Source organism: Phocoena phocoena, chromosome 10 (genome assembly GCF_963924675.1).
Source record: "Phocoena phocoena chromosome 10, mPhoPho1.1, whole genome shotgun sequence".
Classification (NCBI taxonomy): domain Eukaryota; kingdom Metazoa; phylum Chordata; class Mammalia; order Artiodactyla; family Phocoenidae; genus Phocoena; species Phocoena phocoena.
The window spans coordinates 6,690,384-6,717,437 of NC_089228.1; the positions used below are offsets into that span (position 1 = coordinate 6,690,384).

At 52.4% G+C, this 27,054-nt stretch overlaps 1 protein-coding gene across 16 annotated transcripts in view; it reads left to right on the plus strand.

Annotated features, from left to right (window-relative positions):
- The window catches only part of ATP2B2 (ATPase plasma membrane Ca2+ transporting 2), a 107,891-nt gene that overhangs the window by 51,490 nt on the left and 29,347 nt on the right, over positions 1 to 27,054 (plus strand). For 9 of the 16 annotated variants that reach the window (XM_065884829.1, XM_065884831.1, XM_065884836.1 and 6 more), the window contains 5 exons: positions 6,852 to 6,893; positions 7,724 to 7,882; positions 10,909 to 11,123; positions 15,086 to 15,328; positions 26,140 to 26,381. In XM_065884829.1, the coding sequence (XP_065740901.1) occupies positions 6,852 to 6,893; positions 7,724 to 7,882; positions 10,909 to 11,123; positions 15,086 to 15,328; positions 26,140 to 26,381 (901 nt within the window). Of the gene's footprint in view, positions 1 to 672; positions 706 to 923; positions 952 to 1,784; positions 1,853 to 6,851; positions 6,894 to 7,723; positions 7,883 to 10,908; positions 11,124 to 15,085; positions 15,329 to 26,139; positions 26,382 to 27,054 lie in introns of all 16 variants that reach the window. The other 7 variants (XM_065884833.1, XM_065884835.1, XM_065884845.1 and 4 more) reach the window with 4 other exon arrangements.

Consider the following 27,054-nt stretch of genomic DNA (forward strand, 5'->3'; position numbering starts at 1 on the left):
GGGTCACGATCAAAGGATACTTGTTCCCAGGGGCAAAACCCGTTTCCTGGTGGGGTACGCCTAAGATCACGATGGCCCATCCAGCAGCAATGGAAATAAGCTGTGATCTGGGACAGCTGAGGTTGAGACTGAGGACCAAGTCTTGGCCAAGAGGCCCAGAGCACGTCAGGACAGCGTCCACGCAATGCCGTGGCCCTGTGGCCCCAGGTGCGGGCAGTTGGGCAGGTGGCAGCAGCTTTGCCCACTTCCTTGGCCTCACTGGGGCCTGGGTGAGGGGCACAAGCACCCAGACCGGTGTTTCTTAAAATGCCAATAAAAAAACAGGCCTCTTCTGCCCCAAAGCACAGGTCAGTCCCTTGCTGAACATTTACCTGCCCTCCAACGAGATGGGGACATCAGTGTAGAAGGAAGAGGTGGGATGTGCAGGGGACGCGACAGAGGAATCTGGGAGGCCAGCCCAGCCCCTCAGGCCCCCACGAGCAGCACAGCCAGGCTGGACCTCCTCGGCACTTCCATTCCATCACCTCCACCAGGGACATTGCTTAGAGCCTCCCGTTTCAGGATGACCCCAGGCGTACCGGTGTGTGTGCGTGCGTGTGCGTGTGTGTATGCACACACAAAAGGCTGTATGTGCTTCTCCTTCATTAACATGTCTCAAAAATCATCACACAGGTGTGAAGAAGGGGGATGGCCTTCAGCTACCAGGTACAGTAAGACACTCCTCAGGGTAGATGGGGTTTTAGAAATAGCAGCAGCCATTGACCCCTGAGCCCTGGCCCTAGATCCCCAGCACACAGCTAAAGGGGGTACCTGACTGCTGGGGGCTCTGCCCCACCAGACCTCCACTGTGCCCCCGTGCGCTGCCAGCCCCACGGGACCGGCCAGCACCCCGGTCTGCCTACCTTCCAGGGCTTTCAGTGCAGATGGCACCACCACCACCTCCACACACCCTCAGCCCGCTCAGCACCTTCCCCTCGCCTCACAGCACAGCCACCTTACGCAGCATCTCTTCCCTCTCCTTCCCACAGAACCCGTTTCCCCACCCCAAGAAAAAGCAGCAAGAGTGAATTGGAGCACATCCCATCATTTTTGATTCCTAAATTAAGGAAAACTCGCTAGTACCTTCTCTGTCTCATGCACAAAATACCACATGCTTGATGTCACCTTTTAAGTGGTGGGGCACCTCCCGTGGGGGTCACCAAGGCGATCTTTTGAGTGCCAGTTAGGGAAGGAGGACTTGGCCCTGGGCAGTAGCCTGAGTCAAGGGCATGGATCCTAAGTCACTGCCGTGGACGGACGTTCTTCCGGGACACAGCAATGGTCACAACGAGCACCCCTTCAGAACGGCCAGTGCCCGCACTGCGCTGCTCGCTGAATATTTTGAATCGACTCCTGGCCATGAGCGCCTCTGGCCCTGATGGTCAGCCAGACCCTCTCCTAGAACCCTCTCTGAAAGGCACCCGCCTGATCGCTTGGGCCAACGTGGTGCCTCAGTCCAGAACCTCACCACCAGCAGTGCCACCCCGCGTAACCACATTGCTCATCCTCCATATTTTATTTCAAAGACCCTCCACGTCTGAGTTTTTCCCCCCGACCTCTGTGGCATCTCTATGGGAACATTTCACCTCCACCCCCAAATTTGAGTTTCTTGATCTCCAACGGAGATGTTTTTTTAAGAACGTAGTCCTCTCATTTCCCGCAAGTTGGTTCATGTCGATTGTCGTTGCTGTCCTGCGTTGTTGCTTTTCTCCATTGTGACACCCTGCGTTTTCCATCCCTCCCAACCCCACAGCGGCCGATGGCGCGGCAGGTTCAAATGCTGCAGATAGCGCAAATACCAGCCTAGTCAATGGTACGTGTCCCGCTCCCAGGGCGAGCTCTCGGTCTCGGTTGGATGGGCGTCTCCCGCACCCTCAACTCTGGGCTTGCCTCTCCCTAGTCTGGACGGCACAGACTTGGATGTGCATGGGCAGCTCAGGGACGGTCGTCCTCTCACACGGGGCAGGCGCTTAAGAGAGAAGCCACCACCGGGGATCCAGCTCTGCCCCCACTCGTGGCTGCCACGATGGCACTGGCTCCTGTTGGGCCCTTGACCCCCGGTGAAGCCCGGAAGAGGGACGTGACCTTGGCTTCAGATCTGGCCCCCCAAGAAGCAGCGTCCCGCCCGGCGTGGCCCTCTCCTAAGCCCGTTCCTGGTCCCGGCTTTGGGAAGAAGGCCCGGGGTCAGGACCTAGGCTGAAGCTGGCGTCTGGGTCCCCACTGAAGGCTCCGGTCCTCGACTCGCCAGTTCCCTCGAGGCAGGGGGACCCAGGCCAGAGCTCAGCTCCTGGACCCCACCCCGTAGCATGGCTGAGCCACTAGTAGACATTCTTTCTCTTCTCTCTCACGGAGCGAACGGGCCGGGGGTTCGCTTGGGCTCGGGCCTAGTTCTGCCCCTGGGATGTGGACTGGTGTTTCTTGCTGTTGCCTGTGCTGGAGCGTTTGTTCTGAGTCTCTGCATTCTTACTGGCCTCCTCGGGGATGAGTGGTGGGGGCAGAGGGCTGCCACTGTACCTGGGAGCTGCATCTTCACCTCCTGACACACAGGCAGGAAGGAATTCCATTCATTTGCCTCCAAGATTTCTTATCTCTGTACCCTCCCACCTTCTCAGATACGTCCCCGTACCCAAATTAGGTGACGTAAGGTCACCCAGACTGCTCCTGGGAGCTGTTAGGGCTTGGTTGTGAAACCATTGCCCTGGAGAACTGAAGGGGAGGGAAAGTTTTCTTTTTTCCAGCGTCACGCATCCCAGGCATCTCTGGCTGCGGGTTTCTCATCCATTATATCATTTACTCTTCACCACTCCTGGAAAACATGGAGCTCTGGTCCCGCCTCATCCTCCCGTCCCCTGCCCTAGACCTCTGGCTGAGCCACCCGGATTCAAAGTGACCAAAGATGGAAGCACCCCCCACACACACCGTAGATGTCAGGGGCTGGGCAAGACTGCCCTGTGAGCAGGGCCTCGCAAAGAAGGGCTAATTCGGGTATGGGTCTATTTCAGGCACAAGAGGAGAAATCAGGACAGCCTGGGGTGTGGGAGGTGTCATGTGTGAGGGAGGGGTGGCGAGAGATAACAGGAAGAACCAAAGTAGGCAAACCCACGTGGGGGACTGGGGGGTGGCAGGGAGGAAACAGGAAGTGGCATCCTGCTTTCCCCAGGATGACAAGCCTGCTGGGCTCGGGGAACATATAGACCGCATCCAGACTAGTGGGTCCCAAAAAAGGGACAGCCTCACTTGCAACTGTAGCAGAAAACTCCAAGTGTCCCAAGAAAAGCTGCAGGAAAAGACAGGGAACTGTCATTCCTTAACCACCTCCTGTGCACCAGGCACTTTGCAAGCATCTCATTGAATCCTCACAATAACCCTATGATTCAGAGGTTTTTGTCCCCACTTTAAAGATGAGGAAACTGAGCCTCAGGGAGATCAAGACACTAGTCCAACGTCACAGAGCTAGAAAGTAGCAAAGCTGGGATGTGAACCCAGGCCTGCCTGGCTCTAAAGTGTGTGCCACTCTTGCTAATGTCTTGTAAACTTCACAAGGATGTTAAGAAGTCTTCCCCACCACCAACGCCCCTGCCCAAGGAAAGGATTCCTGTGGTCAAAGGTGTTTAAGAACCCACTGGGTAAAACTGTCCCTCCTTGTTGCAGAGGGACAGCCTTGATGGTGCTGTGTCCTGGCTGAATGTCATGGGATTGGTAGGCCCCCAAACTATACTTTGGGACCAGTACTCTAAGCTTTTGCTACTCGAATTGTGGTCTGGGCATCTCCCAGGAGTTTGTTAGAAATGCAGAATCTCAGGCCCCACCCAGACCTGAATGAGAACCTGTGTTCTGACGTGCTTTCCAGGCTCCAGGTGGAGTGCACTAAAGGCTGGGGGGCGCTAGGCTGAGCCTTGGTGAGTGAGGGGATTAACTGTTCCTTCCCCTCCTTCGTCTGAGCCAAATCAGGATGCCCTGGATGTGGACAACACACTCAGGTGGCAGGATGCCCCCCTCACTCCGCTCCCCCAAGCCCCCCACAACTGAAAGGTAGGGGTGTTCCATTCATTTTGGAGGCATTATAATTGCCCTTTTTATTTTATTATTTCTTTTATATTTATCGATATATCACTGTAGAATACATCACGATTAATTATACATCACTCTTAACTCTGGACATTAACAAGGTACTTTGCTTTTCATAAGCATCACCTTGGTTGAAAGTGTTGTTTTTCACAGAGAGAGAAACAGAGGCACAGGGAAGGGAAGTGACACCTCCCAGGTCTCCTATTTAGGACCGGGTCTTCTCACCATGGGCCTTCCACATCGAAGCTTTCTGCACCCATGACCCTCACAGTGCATGGAGAGGACAGACCCATTTGGCAAAGCTGCATCTAGCATCTGATACAGAGGGGCCTCCAGGTCTCCACCCCGGTTCCCCATCTTGGGTCCTGTCCTCCATCTCAGCTCCCCTGAATCACAGCCCATCTTCCACGTCCCATGGGGGACCAGAGCAACGTCCCACCACAGTTCCAGGGCCAGGCGAGTACCCATCTGGCTAAGGAGAACCCCAGATGAGTCGCTTGCTTCTGAGAAACCAGGCCATCTGCACCAAAGCACCCCCAGGATATGGCTCCCTCCCTCAAACATATGCATTGTTGATTATTTTTCTGGCCATGTGGTCACTATGCAAATAAAAGAGGAAATTGCTAGCTTGGTTGCTGGGCACATGCGGGCTATTGCATCTGACAATATGCAATGCAGATAGAGGCCCCTTTGTGCCATCTAACAGCAAACGACTGAAGAGGAGTCCTCTGGTGCCCTTCAGCCCAGTTAGTAAAATTATCTTTAAAAATAAAAATAATTATTGTAGTTAATTCCTATTGGTTCCAAAACGCCTTTTTCTGTTTTGTTTCTAATCCAGTAGAAAGAATTTTACAATAGAGCAACGGGGACCTTTCTCTTTAAACCCCGGGGCGGGTCACGGACCCTTCGCTGGGAGAGGCAGTGGGAACAGCCCTGCACTGACCTTAGAGTGATAGTGCGGGGCTGGCATTCAGGAAGCCACTTCTCCCCTCCGAGTCACCTATAACGGATATGGTAGTGGGGATGACAGTGCTTATTGAACTTCTCACGCAGCCTCAGGACAGTCATCAGGATGCTCTATAAATGACAGCTGCCTCTGAACCTCCCTCGGCCCCAGTTTCCTCATCTGTAAAATAAGAGTGATGAAAACCCCTCCCGCCCCACCTTGCAGGGTATCAGGAAAACTGCCAAGATCGGAGACACTTGCAAAGTGCCAAAGGCTGCTGGGCGAGCGGTTGTCACTGAGGCAACTTTTAGGAGCTCCGGGGAGGCAATGTGGCCACCCCTTGTTACAGAGATGGAAGCGAGGCTGGGAGAGGTGAAGCCACACGGCTAGTTGGTTTCGAAACAGCAGCTTCAGGAGCCCAGTCCCACCAGTGCCGCCTCAACACCTGCCCTCCCCCTGGCTCGGGGGACTGGGGGTGGCTGCATTCTCCCCGATGGGGGCAGAAATGTGCATGTACTTTGGGGCCAGCTCTCCATTTACCAGCTGAGACCTGGCAGAGACCCTGCTGAGTGTCCCTCCCTGAGCCGCAGTTTTTCATCTGTCAGTGGGTGTGATCTGGAGCGTCCCGGTGGGGATGTGGTGAGGCCCAGATGAAACTGTGGTGGTCATGTATGTGCCTGGAACGTGAGCTGTGAAAATCTCGTTCTCAGCAAATGGCTGGGGCTGGGGGCACCCTTCTCAGAGTCCTTCTGAGGTGGCGAGCCATTGGGCAAAGCTCGGGGTGAGCCCGTGGGACAGGAGGGTGCCCCCCGACCCCTGCAGTGCCAGCAAGTGAAGACAGGTGTCTGGCTACCAGGCAGCAGTCACCAGTACCTCCTACCCTGTGAATGCAGGCCACGCGCCTTGGGCTGAGACTGGGTAGGCGGCCTCCCCGGCGGCCCTGATTAGGGGGTGGCGAGCCCCAGACCCAGCACTAGGCAGCATCTGTCCCTGATAGGCGGGGCTGGGGGCACCCAAGGGATCCCACCAGCCAGACTTCACCTGTCTGCTGTGGCCTGAGCTGGTCAACCCAGGATAAAGAGCACACAGCTCAGTGGAGGGGAGGGGTCGGCAGCTTCCCCTTGGGAGCCAGGGCACTGCCACCAGGCCCCTGGACACATGTGGGCACCTCAGAGCCCACCGCTGGGGAGCCCCTGCCCACCCTTTGCCTGAGTCACTCTCAGTGAGGCTGGGCGGGGGTTTCTCCATGTCGTGGCTTCACACCCCTTCACCAGGAGAAGCAGAAAGTGGAATCATCCCTCCTGGAGCCAGAAACTAAGGACACATTGACCAAACTCCTCCCCATTCTAGAATCAACCTCTCTCTCTCTCCCTCCCTCCCTCCCTCTCTCTCTCTCTCTCTCTCATCTTTCCCTTTGCCTCCTCTCAGCCCACAAAAGGCACCAACCAAATTCCACATTAATCACTGGGGACCTTAGATCTCCCACTCCTTCTGCTTCCTGCCAACCAACTATGGTTCCTTTACCCTCAAAGGCTGCTGGTTAATCTGTAAAATGCTTAGGGCCAAAATAATCCCAGAAGCGCTCTCTCTGTGCCCCCAGAGAATCAAGAGAAAGCCTGCAGCCACCACGGGTTTGCTCTTGTCTCAGGGGCCTCCCCGGCGTCCCTGCACAGAAGGGCGGAGCCGGCTTGGCCCTCCCTCCATCTGACATGAATGTCTGTGGCCCTGTTGCGTCTTCATGGTGACCAACGTGTGTTGTCTGATTCTCTGTTGTCTGTTAAAATTCTTTGTCGTATAGGTAAAATGCAGGATGGCAATGTGGACGCCAGCCAGAGCAAAGGTAACCCTTTTGTATTAACCTGTGGTCCCTGCGGCCCCTCCCCGCCGGTTCTGAGGGCCACGGCAGAGGCAGACGTCCGTGCCTATGGGCGCCTGACACCTTTGGGGGGAGGGGGTAGCTGTGATCACATGGTGCCAGGTCAAATGGAGGCATTACCCGTTGAGGACAGGCCACCACAAGCCAGCTTCTCCCCAGCCTTTGAGCTATGCTGCCCATTCAGCTGAAGACTTGAAGTTGGGTCTTTGAGATCTTTAGGGGCTAAGGGGTCAGGCCGCAGGCCCACCAGTCAGGCCTGTGCTGAAGGGGGAGGAGCTTGACACCTGTGGATGAGGACACTCTCTTCTACTCTTTAAGCCCCCTTTGTGTCCCTTCTGTCTAGTGACTACTTAATATCCAGCAACATGGCCCAAGGACCAACTGGGCAAAGCCCAAGCCTGTGTCTTGTCTGAATGTGGAGAAGTTGAAGAGCCATTGGGGGAAGGGTCTGTGGGCTTGTTCAGGCCCAGAGGGGACCCTAGCCCACTCCTGCTGGAAATCCAGGGTGGAGCCGTGTCACTCCCTGCTGTGTCCTGAATTCCAGGTCCAAGGCAGCCAGTGGCCCTGGGACCAAGGTCTCCAGCAGGAAGAGACCAACCCCCCCATCACGGGGATTGTGTGCCGGCCATGCGGGGGCCCAGGCTGGGGAGTGAGGGCCTCACTGTGCTCCGCTGGGCAGTTGGGTGGGTGCCAACATCCCCACCCTGCAGGCTAACCTGTGTGTGTCTGTGTGTGTCTGTGTGTGTCTGTGTGTCTGTGTCTGTGTGTGTGCACGTGTGCTCTGCCCCCTGCAGCCAAACAGCAGGACGGGGCGGCCGCCATGGAGATGCAGCCCCTCAAGAGTGCCGAGGGCGGCGACACTGACGACAAGAAGAAGGCCAGCATGCACAAGAAGGAGAAGTCGGTGCTGCAGGGCAAGCTCACCAAGCTGGCTGTGCAGATCGGCAAGGCGGGTGAGCACACGGCCCCGGGAGATGGCACAGGGGGCACACGGGGCATGCAGGGGGACCCCAGGCAGGGCCCTGCCCCTACCTGGGCCTCAGTTACCTCCTCTGCAAAGCGAGGGCTTGCATGAGACCCACCTTCTCTGCCACAAAACCAGTCTGAGTCCTTATACAGTAGGCCCTCAATTCGCACTTAGGCAGAAGAGTGAAGGTAAAAGCGTGGGCTCTGGGGGCAGCCTGCCTGTGTTCTTGTCCAGCTACAGCTCTGAGAACTTGGGCAGGTACCTTCACCGAGCTCTGAGCCTCCGCCTCCTGGTCTGTGGACTTGGGATCCCGTAGTCCCTACTTCACAGGTTGCTATGAGGAATAAAGGAGATTATCTACCCGTACAGGCGCTCAGCATTTGGCAGGTGTGGTGGCTGTACAGGGGGCAGACCCTGTAGGGCCTGGAGTTTGCAATGCAGGCTTTATTCTGAGGACAGTGGGAGCCCTGGAAGAGGCATGAGCAGGGGAGGGCAGGGATGGAGTTAAGCTGTATGATGACCTCCCAGCTGCCGTGCAGAGGAAAGACTGAAGAAGTAGAGGGCAGTGCCAGGAGCCCGGTGAGAAGCCCCTTGTTTGAGGCCCAGCAGAAGCCGGGTTTCCCGAGTTAGTAGCTGCAGGTGATGGCTGATGACGGCCCCTCTTGCCCCGGAAGCCAAGCCCGGAAGCAAGGTGAGCCCTGCTGCCCTGACACGGCCTTGGCCTCCCCTCCCGGGTAAGGATGTGGCAGATGCCAAGGCCTCCCCACCTGGCTGCCTGCTCCTCCATGACTGTCTCCCGGCTCTAATTATAGGCACCACAGCGTGGAGAAAAGAGGCAAATTACAGGCTTGACTGTCTATATTTAAACTTGGGGGCCTGATGACAGCTCCCGGCTTCTGGGAGCTTGGCTTCCCGCCTCTGCAACTGTCAGACAGGGATCGAGCTGGCTCTGTGTCTCCGCAGCTGGCGGTGCGGGCGGGGCAGTGATGGGTCCAGGGATTTCCTCCATCCCCACCACGGAGAAAACTCCACGGAAACGTGGCTCTGGAGGGCAGGGAACAAAGCGACGAGAACCACCCCGTAGCCTTCACAGTCCTCACTCATCTCCCTCCCCTACTCAGCCCTGCCGGGCATGGAGTTCAGAGTCGAGCACTTCTGGTTCAAGTCCCACCTCTGCTTCTCTCCTGGGCTATATTCCTTGAAAGCAGAACCTGAGATGGGTGGGCACAGGATCTGGCGGGGTGCTCTCAGGTGAGACCAGTAAAGGGTCAAGGATGCAACAGAGCCCAGGAGGAAGCACAGGCAGCCGGGGTTTCTGGAGAAATCTCAGTCTCCACCTGATCTTACAGGGAGCTCTGGAGCATGGTACCTCTGCAGGGTCTGACCTGCCCTGCAGCAAGGTGTCTGGGCTTCTGGACCTCCACCTCAGCCATTGGATATTGGTCATCAAATTGGGGTGGGTGGACTCCCAGGCACTTCGTGACAAGGAGACGCCAGTTGCCCAGACATCCTGCTCCTCTGCAGAGGCTTCAGGTGTGGGCAGCCTCAGCGGCAGCTGTACAGCACATGGAGCAGATGGGGGTAGTTGGGCGCACGGGGCTGGCAAGAGAGGTCCTGCCAGGAGCCAGGAGCCACATGCAGGTGTTAATTCTACAGTGCCTCCCTGGCCTGTGGCCTAGGGCAAGTCACTTCCCCTCCCCGAGCCCCTGCTGTTTCCTCTGCCTGGAACACTCTTCCCCCAGGTCACTACCTGGCTGCTTATCGTTCCTCTGTCTGCTCAAATATCACCTCCTCCAGGAAGTCTTCCCTGGCCACCCTAGCTGAAGTAGCCACTGGTCTACCAGGCCATGTCGCATTTTTTTTCTTTTTCTTTTTAGTTTCATTAAGGTATAATTTATATATTAAAATTGCACACGTTTAATGCACACATGATGAGTTTCCACATATGCATATGCCCATGATACCAGTCACCACAACCAAGGTACCAAACCTATGCACCACCTCCAAAAATTCCCTTGTGTTCTTTCATGGGTTTCTTCGGTTTTGGGGTAAGAACACGTAAGATCCTCTTAAGCAATTATGAAGTGCACAATACCGCATTGTTAAACTATCGGCGCTGTGCTCTACGGCAGAGCTCTAGAACTTTCTCATCTTGCATAACTGAAACTTTTTCCCCACTAAAAACAACGCTCCTTTTCCCCTCCGTGCAGCCCCTGGCAACCTCCCCTCTATTCTCTGCTTCTATGGGTTTGACTATTTTAGATTATTCAGATAAGTCCTCCTGTGTCTGGCTTATTTTACGGAGCATAAAGCCCTTCAGGTCCAGCCACGTTGTTGCAAATGGCAGGATTTCCTTCTTTTTAAAGCTGAATAATATTCCATTGTACGTGTAGCCCACATTTTCTTTATCCATTCATCTGTCAATGGACATTTGGGTTGTTTTCGTATCTTCAGCCCATGTCACTTCCTACCACGTCATCCTGGAGTTTTTCTTGACAGCGTTATCTGTATCTGAATTACCTTGTTCGTGTGTTTGTTTCTTGTCTGCCTCCCCCTCTAGAATCTCAGCTTCCCAAGGGCTGAAAGGGACTCTGTCCTCCTTACTGCTGTGTCCCTAGTTCCTGGAATAGGAAAGAGTATGTACGTGAAGGCAGGAGGAGATAAGTGGTACCCTCTGCACATCCTGTCGTGTGAGGGCACCGTGCAAGTAGTTACTGGTCCACATGATCACTCAGTGCCTACTATGCGTCGGGCACCGTGCTAGGCAATTTACGTGTATTCATCGCATTTGATCCTTACAAAACCACGTGAAATAAATAGGCATCCCCATTGTACAGAGGAAGAAACTGAGGCTCTTTGAGGATTAAGGACTTGCCCCACACCACCAAGCTGAGCTGGGGTGTGAACTAGGGCCTGCCTCACCCCAGAGCCCTTTGAGCCAAGGCTTTGGTCCACATCTCCCTTCCCGGGGCCCCGCACCCCCTGACAGGTCTCCTCCCACCCGTGTCACAGGTCTGGTGATGTCAGCCATCACGGTGATCATTCTGGTGCTCTACTTCACCGTGGACACCTTCGTGGTCAACCAGAAGCCATGGCTGCCCGAGTGCACGCCCGTCTATGTGCAGTACTTCGTCAAGTTCTTCATCATCGGTGTGACGGTGCTGGTGGTCGCCGTGCCCGAGGGGCTCCCTCTGGCTGTCACCATCTCACTGGCCTACTCGGTGAAGGTGAGGAGGGGAGAGCAGGGCGGGCCAGCCGATGCCACTGAGATCGGCTGCCCCCTGCTGGGGGTCCGTGGGGTGGCCGGTGGGGCCAGTGCCAGGGCTGAGAGAAGAGCTAAGTAGCGGGAGTGGGGACGGAGGAAGCTCGGAGAGAGGATGCATGCAGGTGGCTGAAACTCACATGCGTCCAGGAGAGCCACACCCTGGCTAAGGGGACAGCTGTTATTTAGCACAGCCAAGTGTCACCTTGTAGGGATGGGGTCCAGTGTTGCCAGATATTCAGATTTTTTCCACGAGAAGCCAGAAATCTGGACCTAAAATAAACTCTCCTGATTTTTAGACATTGACAATCAACTCAACTTAAAAAAAATAAATTAGATGCAGGTATCACCCTACAGGCCCACACCCACCCCTGTCCCACCAAACGTAGGCAGAGGCCTGGCCATCGCAGCCTTAGGCCCCGCCGTAGCCATAGTACTTGTATGACTAATCTCGGAGTTTGCTCCCTGAGGTTTGAGAGGTTTACGCCTAAAATAAAAAGGATGTCTGGTTTTATGAAAGCCCCCTCCTCGGACTTCCCCGGTGGCGCAGTGGTTGAGAATCCGCCTGCCAATGCAGGGGACACGGGTTCGAGCCCTGGTCCGGGAAGATCCCACATGCCACGGAGCAGCTAAGCCCGTGCGCCACAACTACTGAGCCTGTGCTCTAGAGCCCGCGAGCCACAACTTCTGATCCCACACGCCACGACTACTGAAGCCCACGCACCTAGAGCCCGTGTTCCGCAACAAGAGAAGCCACCGCAATGAGAAGCCCGTGCACTGCAACGAAGAGTAGCCCTTGGGCTTCCCTGGTGGCGCAGTGGTTGAGAGTCCACCTGCTGATGCAGGGGACACGGGTTCGTGCCCCGGTCCAGGAGGATCCCACATGCCGTGGAGCGGCTGGGCCCGTGAGCCATGGCCGCTGAGCCTGCGCGTCCAGAGCCTGTGCTCCGCATACTGCAAAAAAAAAAAAAAGAGTAGCCCCTGCTCACCACAGCTAGAGAAAGCCCGCGCGCAGCAACGAAGACCCAATGCAGCCATAAATAAATAAATAAATATTTTTTAAAAGAAAAAGAAATTTTTTAATTAAAAAAAAAAATAAAAACAATAGCTTCTATTATTTAAAAAAAAAAAACCCTCCTCTCAGGAGATGGGCTAAAAATATAGAGTTTTAAAAGCAATTCAATAAATGGCAAGTAGGCCCATGAATGCCTTGGGTCTGGCAGTTGCTCCAAAATGCCACCCCGATGGCAGAGCCCCACCTCCTTCTGCTCCCAGACCCATGGCCGTCGGTAGAGCCCAAACGCTGGGGTAAGGGGCTGGCATCTCATGAGCACTGGGCGCCTGACCCTCTTGGGGACACTTAAGCCTGGCTCACCTCCCAGGTCCTCACACCCTGGGCTCATCGTTTTCCCTTGGTCCCGTGGTTTCCCCACCTGGGAGAGCAGGGCCCTGCGCTCCTGTTTCCCAGGGCCCTGAGTCCAGGATGTCCCCGCCAGGGCAGAGGCCAGGCCATGTTTAAAAACAAGACATTCGCTCCGAGAATGCAGAGCCGCCAGAGGGCACGATCAGCGTCAGTTTCCAAGCTGGAATTTGGGCTGGGCTCACCGATGTAATTTCATACAGAAAAGAGATCTCAGGGCAGGTGCCAGAAAGTGGCAGCTATGTGTAAAGGATACCGCCCTTATCATCTCCTTGTTTTGGGGTTCTCGAAGAAACTCCATCCCACAAACCAAAGCCCAAACAGGTCACGGCACAATGCTGATCGGGGGCCTGGGGCCCGGAGATTGAGACCTCCTGCTGCCGTGAGCCGGGACGCCAGGAGCCACCCAGCTGAGCTCGAGGTCTCCTTAAAAGTCTCACAGCTTCGGTTTCCGTGCTTCCCATACAGACATTGTTAGGCCTCTACACCTGTAGTTTGTATCTCTGGCACCTGTGCCTTCAGCTGCCTTAGGTAGTGTTACTTGTACAGTCACGTGATAAACTTAGTACAGCTCCCCCAACCCAGGAGGGGCAAACTCTCCCCTTTCTGAGCCTGGACCTAGCCCCTGGGAGCCGTCATCAAAAGAATAGTGGTGACCACTTAGATCCGCGCTGTCCAGTAGAGACATAATGTCAGCTGCATGTGTGATTTTAAATGTCCTGGTAGCCACGTTAAAAAGAAAAATCAGAAAGAAACAGGTGAAATTAATTTTAATAATGTACTTAAGCTGATATGTCCAAGTTATTATCAAGCCAGCTTGTAATATTTGATAATATACAAGTTATTAATGAGGTATTGTACATTTCTCTTTTCATAATAAGTCTTCAAAACTGGATGTGTAATTTACACTTACAGCACATTTCACCTCAGACCAGCCCTGTTTCCAGTACTTAATAGCCTCACGTAGCAACCATATTGGGAGGCTCAGGCCTATAGATTCTTAAGCCCCAGAGACGAACCCTCTTCACAGAGGACAGATGGGCAGAGTCCTGATGGAATGATCCAGGCTGTGAGGTTAAACAGAGCTGGGTTCAAATGCCAGCTTTAACCCTCAGCAGGTGTGTCACCCTGGTCAAGCTGCTTTGCCTTGGCTTCTTTGGTTGCCAGAGTGGAGTACAAGAGTCCATGAAGGTATCATAGGATCCTCGTGACATCAGATGAGAAAATAAGGGCGGAAGAACTTTACAAACTGTGAAGTGTGTTGCAAACTCAAATTGCCGCTGAATGCATCCATTCAACATACATCCATTCCACATACGTTTATTGTTACTATTACCACAGGTTATGATAAGAGACACTGCAAGAGCACATAATTCTACCAATACTCATTTTTTAGTAACATGACCTGCTATAAAATTATTCTAATTGCACTCCTTTTTTACCCTTGGTATAAAGAGTTATAATGAGGGCAAGAATAAAGGAAATCAGATTCCTAGGCACAGACTAGAACAACATCTGACTCAGCCTTTAGCTAAATGCACCTTTTCACATCCGTCCTTGCCAGATAGGGTCACTGTGTCATAAGCGCCTGCAGTAAGAGTGGTGGTTCCTTGAGAATCACTTTATGTGCGTTATTTGCTTGAGAACCTGGAAGAAGCTAGGAGTGTGATGCTAGGAAGAGAGAAAGGACAGTGAATATAAGAAAATTAATAATATGTAGAGTAGGATTTCATTTTTGTCATACATTTTAAAAGAAAGGATATTGATATGTAAGATGTATCCGTGCTAGGTGGTAGGATTATGGTTGATTGACTTTCTTTGTTGTGTATCTATATTTAAAAGAAATTTGTGATTTTTATTACACAAGTTATAGTATGTATTCATTGTAGAAAAATAGAAGCTATAGATTTTTAAAAGAAGGCAATAACAATCCTATAAATCTACCACCCAGAAATAATGACACTAATATTTTGTTTATTTCCAGATAGTGTCCTATGTCTATTGACATATGTATAACTTAAATTTATTCACTTTGGGTGAAACCTAAGTGACAGTGAAAACCAAGCACCAGTGAAAGATGGTACCTTTGAAAAAACTCATAACCAAATAAGGAATTTATTTCTGTTAGGGTGTAAGAGGAAACTATTTGAAGTAATCAGAAAGGACCCAATCTTCATTTATCATCCTTTTCCCTATTTTTTCCATAAAGAATACAGATTACTTCTGTAATCCAAATTAATAAAGTCAACTAATCAACTCTTTTAAATGCCTCAAATAATTTAAAAGAAATGAAAAAGAGAGAGAGAGAGAGAGAGAGAGAGAGGAGAGAGAGAGAGGGCTGCACACAGAAAGAGAGTCCAGATGACAGGGTCTGTAGCAAGCAAGATCCTTTGCACATGTGTGAAGCAAAGGGGCAGCTCTGCCTCATTTCCTGCGTCTTTACACCGTGACCCTGCCTCCCAGCTCCCTCTCCTCACTGTTGCCATCTCACCTGCCCCTTCCCCCAGAAAATGATGAAGGACAACAACCTGGTCCGCCACCTGGACGCCTGTGAGACCATGGGCAATGCCACGGCCATCTGCTCGGACAAGACGGGCACACTCACCACCAATCGCATGACGGTGGTGCAGGTTTACGTGGGCGACGTCCATTACAAGGAGGTCCCCGACCCCAGCTCCATCAACGCCAAAACCATGGAGCTGCTGGTCAGCGCCATTGCCATCAACAGCGCCTACACCACCAAGATTCTGGTAAGTGGTGCAGCCTCCACCAGAGGGAGGAGCGTCCAGGGGGCGATACAGAAGTCCTGGGCGGGCTAAGCAATGTGATGCATAATTTTAAATCCTACTAATGCATTTTGGGTGGTCAGATAGTAAGCAGCTTGTTTCTCTTTGACTTAGCTCTGCTGTTTGCATGACACACAAAAAAGGTTGTTGTTAATTGTGTTTTTTAGACCCTGTCATTGCCCTCCCTACCAAAAAAATAGTCTTTTTATTAGTTAGCTTCTGCTGTATAACTACTCCAAAATGTAGTGGCTGAAAACCAGGCTGTGTATTTAGCTCACATTTCTGTGAGTCAGGAGTTCAGGCTGGGCTCAACTGGGGGACCATGTCCTCGTGTATCTGAGATGGGTCACATCCACAGCTCTGCTGATCTTGGCAGGACTCTAGGCTGATCTGGGATGACCTCAGCTGGGACGGTTCATCTCTGCTCTGTGTGGTCCCCCTCCTCCAGCAAGCTAATCTGGGCTCTTCACGTTGTCATTTTGCCACGTCCTATTGGCCAACACAAGTCGAGAGGCCTGTCCAGATTCAAGCAGCGGGGAAATAGACTCCATCTCTAATGGGAGGAACTTCAAAGTCACATTGTAAAGGGCGTGGATTCAGAGAGGGTACTAATTGTGGCCATGTACACAATCTACCACTGGCGACGACATTGTCGTTAGTAATAGTAGTGGTAGTACTAGTTTTGTTAAGAAAAACTCTCATATTCCTGTCTCAGTTCAGCTGCCTGGACGCGTCATGCTAGAATCCCTGATTGGTTTAGAAGCATAGGTTGCCTTTTGGTGATTAACCAGTATTCGAATGAAGAGAAATACAAACTTGTCCATCCAGAGCCCCGTCGGCTCCTAGATGTAGGACATTTCTACAGTGTGAGCGTCTGGGTGAGCAGCTGAGCTTTCCTGCTTACCCCGCCAACGTGCCCTAGCCCTGACCTCTCCTTCGGCTCCTGAGCCGGCCTGAACCTTCAGGATCAGGCTGGGTGGCGGGAGTGCCAGAAGCTTTATCAAATCTGGGAGAAGAGCACACGTCAGCGGCAAAGGGCCAAAGGCTGGTGGGGGGTACGGGAGGAGGTGAGTCCTGCCTCTAGACACTGGGGCTGCAAGGACTGCACCCGCCCCTGCGGTTGAGCAGGTACTCCTGCATCAGCCCTGAGCTGCAGGCTGGGGAGGCAGCACTGACAGAAGGAGAAAGTAGGTCGGGAGAAAGCGTGCAGATGGATGATAGAGGATGCTGGGGGCGGCAGGAGCGCGGGGCGGGGGAATGCCAGAAAAGACGGCGTTTTTGTCTTCTCCCCACCCCACCCCATCCCCTACCTCCCAGCCCCGATTTGGGAATCAAGGGAGGTTGACGATGCTTTATTCTGTTCCCCAGGCCTTCCTAAAATAACTGAGATGCTGTTAATGATCTCGTCCCGCAGAGAGGGGAGTGGGGCAATTCCCAGAACAGGCTTCTGGTGATGGCGGTGGCTGTGTGGGCAGAGCCCTGCAAGATGGGCTTGAATTGAGATGTATATTATGCAATTACAGTCAAAAAGGAGTTCTTGGATCTGCCAGGAGGGCTGCGAAACATCTTTGCAGCGATAAGGCTCAATTAGGCAGTGCTTCACAGCACCGGTGGCAAAGCTAAAATTCATTTCCAGATGTTGTTGACTGAGGCTGTATCCAGGTGGCTTCAAGGACAGGGGTCCATCAGTCCGCCTTGGGGAAAAGTGTATCTGCCAAGCCTGGAAAGAGCTCAAGGACCTGGGAACCGGGATCCTTGGTTTGTAAACAGGCCAAGTCACTTACCTCTCGGGCGCCAGTGTCCCCTTCTGTGCCTTGAACCCTGGCATCCTAGAACCCTTGTGCCTTTCTTTCTGGGGCTTCCCTGAAAGAACCCTGGCTACACGGTTCTCTTTGCTGGGCGCTGATGGCCGTCAGCGTGGAAGGGACAGCAGAGGCCCCTGGTATGTCTGGGTGGTAGTTAAAGCTCACACTCTGGAGCCAGACGGCCTGGGTTCAAATCCCTCACTAGCTGTGTGACTGTAAACCAGTTCCTTAACCTCTCTGTGCCTCAGTTTCCTGGGGGAGATGATAGGATTACTGTGAGGATGAAATGAGTTAGTAAGTGGGAAGCGCTTAGCACAAGGCCTGGCGCACACTCAGCGCTCAGGGTGACTAGCGTTGTTGTTCGTCAGCAGTAAAATCATCCCTCGGTAACCAGGCAGAGGCTAATCAATAAACGCATAGACAGCAGAGGCATCAGGGCTACAGAGGGAAAGGGTCTTGCCCAAAGTGACACAACCAATTAGTGGCAAAGCCAACTTATAGATACCCTAAAGCCAGCTATTGGGTAGGGTGTCCAGATTCGGTTCTTGGTCCTTGAAACCAATTCTGCAGCATCTTTAGTATTGGTTGGTCTCAGGAAGGAAGGCCCGGAGTCCAGAGGGTCCGATTCACATGGATCTGCGGACCTTAAGGACCACCTGGTCCAGCCCCCTCACTTTACTCTGAGGCCCAGAAATGGGAGAGGACTTGGGCCAAGTCACCCTGCGGGTTAGTGGAGTTAGAATCCAGATGTCCTGACACCCAGTCCAGTAAGCAGAGGTCAGGAGCTTTGGCTCTGAAGTCTGACAGACCAAGATTCAAACTTCAGCTGCAGCACTTACCACCCATGTGACCCTGAGCAAGTTAACTAACCTCTTCAAGCCTCTGTTTTCCAGTCTGTAAAATGAGTAAACAATGAATCATAATCACTAATATTCACTTAGCCAGACTCATTGCTGAGTGCTTAACCCATGTTGCCTTGTATGAGGACCCCATGAAGTAGGTGACGTCACATCTCCAATTCATAGATAAGGACACTGATGCTGGGAGGAGTTAAAGAACATGCCCAGAGCCCCAGAGAAGATGAGAGGCTGAGCCAGGGTTCACATCCAGGTCTGTCCAGTCCAGAGCCTGCACAGCTCACCACCACTCCTTCTCCAAGTCCTCTGGCTGCACCTTTGCCTTGAGGCAGTTCCAGGGCTGCTCTGAGATCAGATGAGAAGGTGTGTGTGTGGCTGTCAGTCAGCACAGTGCTGGACATGTAGCAAGCGCTCAGACCGCTCCAGTTGCTACTCTTATCACTTCTATTATTATTTCTGAGCCTTACCCTCTGTAGTTTGCTTTGCCAGCCACTGTCTAGTTTGACCCTCCACATCCCTTCCAGGTAATCAAGGCAAATAGGACAATTCCCGTCTTGCAGCTAAGAAAACAGAGCTGCAGAAATATCGAGTAACCTGCCCAGGGCTGCTCCTGACACCAAGTGACAGAGCTGAGTCCCGAGAACTCTGGAGGAGTTTACCCAGCGGGCGAGGGAGCAAGGTCATTCCAGGCAGGGCCACAGCCTGCCAAAGCCCAGAGACCTCTCAGGAGATGTGGCGGTCTGTGGCCTGGACCTTTCCCAGGGCCACAGTGATGAGAGGCGAGGCTGGCAAGGCTGAGGGGGAGTTGGGTGGCGGCAGATAAGCCCTTAGTAGGCTTTCTCATCACAATGCCCAGAACCAGCCAGGCACGGGTGGAGGGTGGTGTGAGAGCCAAGGCTGCCAGGGGGAAGGCCAGAAAAAGTGACCCAGGACGCGCCTCTCAGAGGGCCAGCCCCAGCCCCATGCCCCATCCCTTCTGCGGATGGCAGAACTTTCTTCTTTCCACTCCTATTTCTAATCATTAGGAACGAAACTTGCCCTCTGAGGGAAGCTACATGAATCATCTTGTAGTCAGAAATTGCTTCCCCACCTCAGAAATCCTGGCACACCCTCAGATTTGCCTTGTCGCTTCCGACTCTTTGAACGTCAAGACTTCTGCTAGCTTCTTCTTCTTGTAGCCCTGCTGCTTCTTGAGCTGCAGCTGAGCTTTCAAATGGAAATAGCTCCTCCTCAGACTTTAGAGGCACGGAGCTTTCTTGGGAAAACATTCTCCTTTTCCACCCACGTTTATTCTGTGTGCTGAAACCACCCAAGCGGACTTTCAGTTTATATTTTATGAGACCTCTTTTAACGTAGGTTGACACTACAGTTAATATTTGAATTATTAAAATGAAGATGGGCACTCGTGGAGCCGAATTGTTGGAAGTTTATGGCGTATGTTCTGGAAACATGAACTACTGAAAGAAAAACAAATCTCCTTGGAGTCCCTGAAGTGGTTCTGGAAGAAGGAGCAGGGAGGATCTGCCTGGAAGGATGGTGTTCCCGAATAAATGAGCCACACTTCACCTAGTTAGAAACTCCGGGTCTTCAGTCTACCCCGTTCCCAAACTGAGGTGGCTTCATCCACAGACAGCCCCCATGACCCCCAAAGGCAGGCTCGATGGTATTTCTCACAAATCTTAGACCTAGAGCTCCTGAGAGGAGGGGAGAGTGGGGAGGTGACTCTAGGAAGCAGTCAGCCCTTGAACTCAGATCTGGCTCCAAACCCAGGGTGCAACTAAATATTCCAATGAACCTCAAACCCCCTGAGTCAAGCCAGCTCTGCGAGGGGCTCTGGCCAAGACAGGGGCTCCAGAGGGCACAGAAGCCCCTGGAATTGGCTTAGCAGGGCATTAAGATGGGGAGGTGGGGCGGCCCTTCGCTCTGTCCCGTGAAGCGACAGGGGCCTTTGTGTTGGATTCAGCAGCTGTTTTGGTTCTGTTTGGTTTTATTTGTTTGTTTGTTTTCGCAAACACCATCCCTAGGAGAACAGTTTAAAGCACATAACCCTGAATGGGGAATTCTGATTTTTAACAGCACTGTTAATCCCTATATCCCACCTTCTCACCCTGTGCACGTGACACAAAACACACACCACAGGCGCCTACCACACACACACACACGCACACACAGCACACACACTCACCAAACACATACTCTACACACAGATCACACAGGTATATGCACAAATATACACACACACGCCCCATGCACACACCACACACAGCACACACACACGCACACACAGCACACACACTCACCACACACATACTCTACACACAGATCACACAGGTATATGCACAAATATACACACACACGCCCCATGCACACACCACACACACATTATACCACACACACACGCACACACAGCACATACACTCACCACACACATACTCTACACACAGATCACACAGGTATATGCACAAATATACACACACACGCCCCATGCACACACCACACACATATTATACCACACACACACACACACACAGCACATACACTCACCACACACATACTCTACACACAGATCACACAGGTATATGCACAAATATACACACACACGCCCCATGCACACACCACACACAGCACACACACACACACGCACACACAGCACACACACTCACCACACACATACTCTACACACAGATCACACAGGTATATGCACAAATATACACACACACGCCCCATGCACACACAGCACACACACACGCACACACAGCACACACACTCACCACACACATACTCTACACACAGATCACACAGGTATATGCACAAATATACACACACACGCCCCATGCACACACCACACACAGCACACACACACGCACACACAGCACACACACTCACCACACACATACTCTACACACAGATCACACAGGTATATGCACAAATATACACACACACGCCCCATGCACACACAGCACACACACACGCACACACAGCACACACACTCACCACACACATACTCTACACACAGATCACACAGGTATATGCACAAATATACACACACACGCCCCATGCACACACCACACACAGCACACACACACGCACACACAGCACACACACTCACCACACACATACTCTACACACAGATCACACAGGTATACGCACAAATATACACACACACGCCCCATGCACACACCACACACACATTATACCACACACATTATACCACACACAGCACACACACACACATGCACACACATGCACAGTTCATTGGCAAGCTCGGGAAGGTCCCCAGGAAACCTGCTCTCCATCGTGTGTCTCCCCAGGACGTTTCAGCCTGCCCCAGCTGTTCAGGACACACACCCCGCCCTAAGCCTTTGCAGTCTCTGGGGAAAGTCCACGATTCTGCCCCCTGCTGCTCCTCGAGGCCCAGCACCTGAGAGGCTCCTGGGGAGGCAGACCCTCAGATGACAGACAATTCCGGAGGCCAAAATTCTGACAAAATCCCATCCCAGCTGGCCTCCCATCAGCAGCTCTCCACACCCACAGACACCACATTATTCGTTTATCCATTCAATGCATATTCATTAATTACCCCGAGTGGGAAGTAGAGATAAGCAAGACAGCCCTCCCCCCCCCCACCCCCGACCATGGGCTCTAAACCAATCACCCACCAGTTACCTAGTTAAACAACCATCTCAAATGCTAGTGAAGAGAGGCAGGGCGTGTGCTGTGTGGGCTCAGAGCTGAGAACCGCTGGGGTCAAATCCTAGCTCGGCCACTTACTAGCTGTGTGACCTGGTTTCTCCAGGCCTCCCTGTGCACATGGGAATAACAACAGCCCGACCCCTAGGGAGCCATGAGGACGCAACCGAGGACGCACGTGCAGAGCTTGGTAAAGAGCTAGCGAAGTCACTGCTGCAGCTGCCGAGGCTGCCTGGTGGTCCATCTGGGCGTCGGGGGAGGCTCGTCTGCCAGTGCCTGTCCTCAAGGGGGGAGGGGGAGGGGGCTAGGCCACCAGAGACAGCCATCAAGCAAAAAGTCATTTCTAATGCGCTCCCACAGTCGGCATCCTATGGGAGTTGCCGCGAATCACCGTGCCGTGGTTGCCGCGTTTGGGGGCACAGGGAGGACGGGGTGTTGAGGATGTTTTAATATTGTAGTAAAACACACAGAACTTAAAATTTATCATCTTAGCCATTGTAGTGTACAGTTAGTTCAGTGTCATCAAGTACATTCACATTGTACAACCATCACCACCACCCATCTCCAGAACGTTTCAACTTCCCCAAGTGCAGCTCTGTCCCCATCAGACACTAACTCCTCCCCCCCTCCCCCAGCCCCTGGCGCCCACCCTTCTACTTTCTGTGTCTATCAATTAGACCACTCAAGGGACCTCGTGTAAGTGGAATCACACAGTATCTGTCCTTTTTTGTCTGGCTTATTTCACTTAGCATAATGTCCTCAAGGTTCATCCATGTTGTAACATGCGTCAGAATTTCCTTCCTTTTTAAGGCTGAATAATATTCCACTGTATGTGTAGATCACATTTTGCTTATCTCTTCATCTGTCAGTGGACACTTGGGTTGCGTCCACCTGTTTGCTACTGTGAATAATCCTGCTGTGGACACGGGTGTACAAATGTCTGCTCAGGTCTCTCGCTTTCAGTTCCTTTGGGTGTATACCCAGAAGTAAAATTGCTGGATCATATGGTCATTCTATGTGCAGTTTTTTGAGGAACCTCCACACTGGTTTCCACGGTAGCTGCACCATCTTACATTCCCACCAACAGTGCACAAGGGTTCCAATTCCTCCACATCCTCGCCAGCACTTGTTTTCTGTTTTGTTTTGGATAATGGCCATCCTCATGAGTGTGAGGCAGTACCTGCCAGCTATGTTCCTTTTCATCTCATTTTTGCAGATGTTATTTATAACTTGTCACTCTTCAAGTCGTCATTCCTTGGTCTTAGCTCTAGTGACCCCCAAGCATCCCAAAACAGGAGCATGAATTGTCCTCTCAAAGTTACACCCATAGCTGCACCCAGCACTCCCAAAGGGCTTAGTGCCCATACAGGGAAATGCGCTGGATACGGTGTGGCACTAGGAATCAGGGGAATTGGGGGTAGCCCCAGGCCTGCCCCCCTGCAGGTCTGTGATGAGGAGCAAATCACTTCCCCCCCAGCCTGCTTCCTGCCCCTCAAAACCAACGCCTTAACTCCCTTACAGAATTAGAGCCCTGGAGAGCAAGACTCATGGAGAGTCTACAGCAATAGTAAAACCTCTGGGTTTGTCAAGATAAAAAAAGCCAAAAGAAAAAAGGCGCCAGTCCCTGCTTCTTAATAATGCACGCAGGCGATTTTAGAGCTCAAGTTCATGGTAACAAATTGAATTACGGAGGAGGCAGCTCTGCCATTTGCAACCATAGATTGTTTGAAATCCTTTTAGGGGAAAATTAAAATATCTCACAGAGGGTAATGAAATGCTGCCTGTTTCACAGGCATAACTTCTTAGCTCTCTTGGGCGAATGAGTAATTAGGCATTTTTATTTCAGTCTTCCATGTCATCATCTTCTTTCATCAGTGGAGGGGAAAAAACTGTTGTGGAAGATACATAAAACCCTGGAAATCACCAGAAGGTTAATTATAAAATTGTAAAAAAAAATGATAAGTAAATAAATATATAAATTTTAAAAACACAACATAACTGCATACTGCAGAGACTAAGGGGCGTACTTTGAATTTCTTTTCCCAAACATCAGAAAGGGGAAACTGTCAGATTCCTCTGCTTCCAGATCAAATCCCACTGAAGAGCTTGGGTGTGGGGAGGCTTCCAAGGCCCATGATGCCTGGACATAGTTGAACATGGCATGGAGCAGGGAGGGTGTTCTAAGGCTTGACCCGTGGCCCCCAGACCCCCTCTGAGGGACCTGCAGCTCTGCCTTGTTCTACCATCCTTCACCGCCATCCACCATCCACTTGAAGGAGTGGGTTGATTTTTCTCTCAGCTAGAAATCATCTGCTAGAGCCTCTCCATTTTACAGATGGGGAAACTGAGGACAAGAGCTTAGGGTCTAAGGGTATGTACGCCTAGGTCAATGCCCATGACCCGACAGGGCTCGGGTCTGCTCCCAGGGCCCGAGTCCTAACTGTGGATGGGGCAGTTGGCCAGGGACATATCCTATTGCCATCCTGCCCCCCGCACAGCCAGTCCGTGCAGCATCTTCTAGACTCCGTCTTCTTCTTGCCTGCTGCTCTTTGGAACAACACGAAGGGTTCCTGTGCAAGGCTGGTCTGAGACCCACAAAGGGCCACTCATGGCGGTGTCGGGGGACACAGAATGCTCACAGGTATTATTCCTCTTCAATATCTCTCTGGTCTTTGGGTTTATCCGTGGTGGCTTTTACCACTCCCAAAGCCAGCTCCACCTGAGTCGCTGCAGGTTAATTTTATACCAGTGGTCTGAGTGTGTATATGCACGTGTGGCGGCTGCCCATGGGAGGTGAGTTTACCTGCCTTATGAACTTCCCTCAGCCGCCTGCCAGTCCCACCATTAGCGCCCACGTGGAGGTGTCTCGTTCTTACCTATTCACCTGTGCCTCCCGCACCCCAGACTGGCCTGCGTTGAGCCATCCAGCAAACAATGAGTAAATGCCTACTGTGTGCCGGGCTCTGTGCTGCCCCGAGAACCCAGGGGGGAAAGAATACAGCAACTCCTACTCGGGGTGACAAACCCACAAAGCAATTTTCAAAGACAAGGAAATATCTGTGCTGATCCTTAAAGGGCAAGGAGGAGTTTGCCTGGCAGGGAAGGAGGAAGCAGGGGTGAAGGCACAGAGGCATGAAACAGCTCGTGTTCGGGCAGCCGCACGAAGAAGTGAGAGGCGCTGGGGAGATGTGGTCGGTGGTTTGACTGAGGCTCAGGGCAGGGGCTGTGGTGTCCAGTTAAAAAGAAACGAACTAACGCTGTGAATGGGGATGACTCTCAAAAATTGAACATTCCAGGAGTGAAGCAAGCTACGGAAGAATATGTACAGCCTCCTTACATGACGTTTTCAACATGCAAAACAGTGTTGCACATATGTACGTTAGGTCAAACTACATGAAATTGCCAATGGTTGGCCCTTGTGACGTACCAAAATAGCAGCTGCATTTGGTTCAACCTCAACTGAAGTCACAAGGGACATTGCATCCAGAGCACAGAATACTACCCAGTCATGAAAAGGAACACACTCCTGACACATGCAACAGCTTGTCTGCATTGCCAGGGGATTGTGCTGAGTGAAAAGAAGCCCGTCTCCGAAGGTTACATACTGTATGATTCCATTTATATAACATGCTCAAAATGACAGAATCATGGGGCTGGAGAACTGCTTAGTGGTTGCCAGGGGCAGGGACGGGGAAGGGAGGGAGGTGACTGCAGTCACATAAGGGTGGCACAGGGAGTGCTGTGATAAACTGTTGTGTGTCTTGATGACGGTTGTCACAGGAATCTACATGTGATGCCGTTGCTCAGAACTAAACACACACACATACACACACGCACGCACACACAGGAGTACACTAAAACTGGTGAAATCTGAATCCAGCGGGTTAGATTGTATCAGTGTCAACATCTTGGTTGTGACATTGTGCTACAGTCATACAGGAAGTGAGCACTGGGGGAAACGGGATGAAGGATGTATGACATCTCTCTGTGTTATTTCTTATTGCCTGTGAAACTAGCACTATCTCGAAATAAAAAGTTAAAACACACAGGGCAAGGATTAATGCCAAATTTAAGTTAGAGTTTCTTTCTGGGACAAGGGGTGCGTTATGCAGATGCGGAGGGGTACATGGGGGGTTCAACTTTATCTGTTAGGCTTTACTTCTTAAAAAAGAAAAATCTGAAGCAAACATGGCGTAGAACTAAGGTTCTCCAGAACTGGAGGGTCTGTGCGCAAATTTTTTTATCATTCGGTCACAGGTTTATGTTTGACATAGTTCATAATTTTTAAACAGCTGATCTTGCTTAATTCCCTTCAAACAGAGCCCGGATTGGGTCTGGGACGCAGAAGCCTGAGGTGGGGGGGAGGGGTGGCCCCACCCACAGGCAAGCGGCAGCCCAGTGAGCACCCCTCCTCTCCCCGCAGCCCCCGGAGAAGGAGGGCGCCCTGCCCAAGCAGGTGGGCAACAAAACAGAGTGCGGCCTGCTGGGCTTCGTGCTGGACCTGAAGCAGGACTACGAGTCTGTGCGCAGCCAGATGCCGGAGGAGAAGCTGTACAAGGTCTACACCTTCAACTCCGTGCGCAAGTCCATGAGCACCGTAATCAAGCTGCCCGACGAGAGCTTCCGCATGTACAGCAAGGGCGCTTCGGAGATCGTGCTCAAGAAGTAAGCGGTGCGGGAGCGGGGCGCGGGGGCGGGGGGGGGGGGGGGGGGGGAGGGGAGGGGGGGAGGGGAGGGGGCGGGGGCGGGGCGCAGGCACAGGCCGCGGGGAGGGGCGGGCCGCGGGGAGGGTCCCGCAGCAAGACCGCCTGCACGTGCCCTCCCCCAGGGCTTTTGCTACTGTTTCCTCTTAAAGGTTTCTGCAGGGAGTCCTCCCTCTTCCCCTCCCTAAGTCACTGGCTCATCAGGAAGTTCTTCCCATTATCCCTGTCAGAGCCCCTCACGTCACTCCCCTGAGCGTGGAGTTGGTAGACGGCGTGACTTTTCACTCTGAGCAGGTGTCCTCTGACTCCAGGTGCCAGAAGTAAGCCTGGAGAACTAAGCAAGTCAGCCCCCCTCTCTGGGCCCCAGTTTACCCATTTGTACCTTGAGGGGGACTCAACCCTGGTCACACATAGAATCGCCCCAGGGAGCTTTAAAAAAAAAAACACTGATTCCTGGACTCGCCCCCAACAAACTGAATTGGAACCTCTGGTGTGGGGCCCGCAGTGTGTGTGTGTCGGCGGGGTTTATTCAGTGCTTTCCCAAGCCATCCTGATGGCGCAGGCAGGGTCAGGAACCACTAGCGGAGGTTTCATGCCCTCTGAAAACCATTTTCGCTGTGGAACTATTTTTTTCA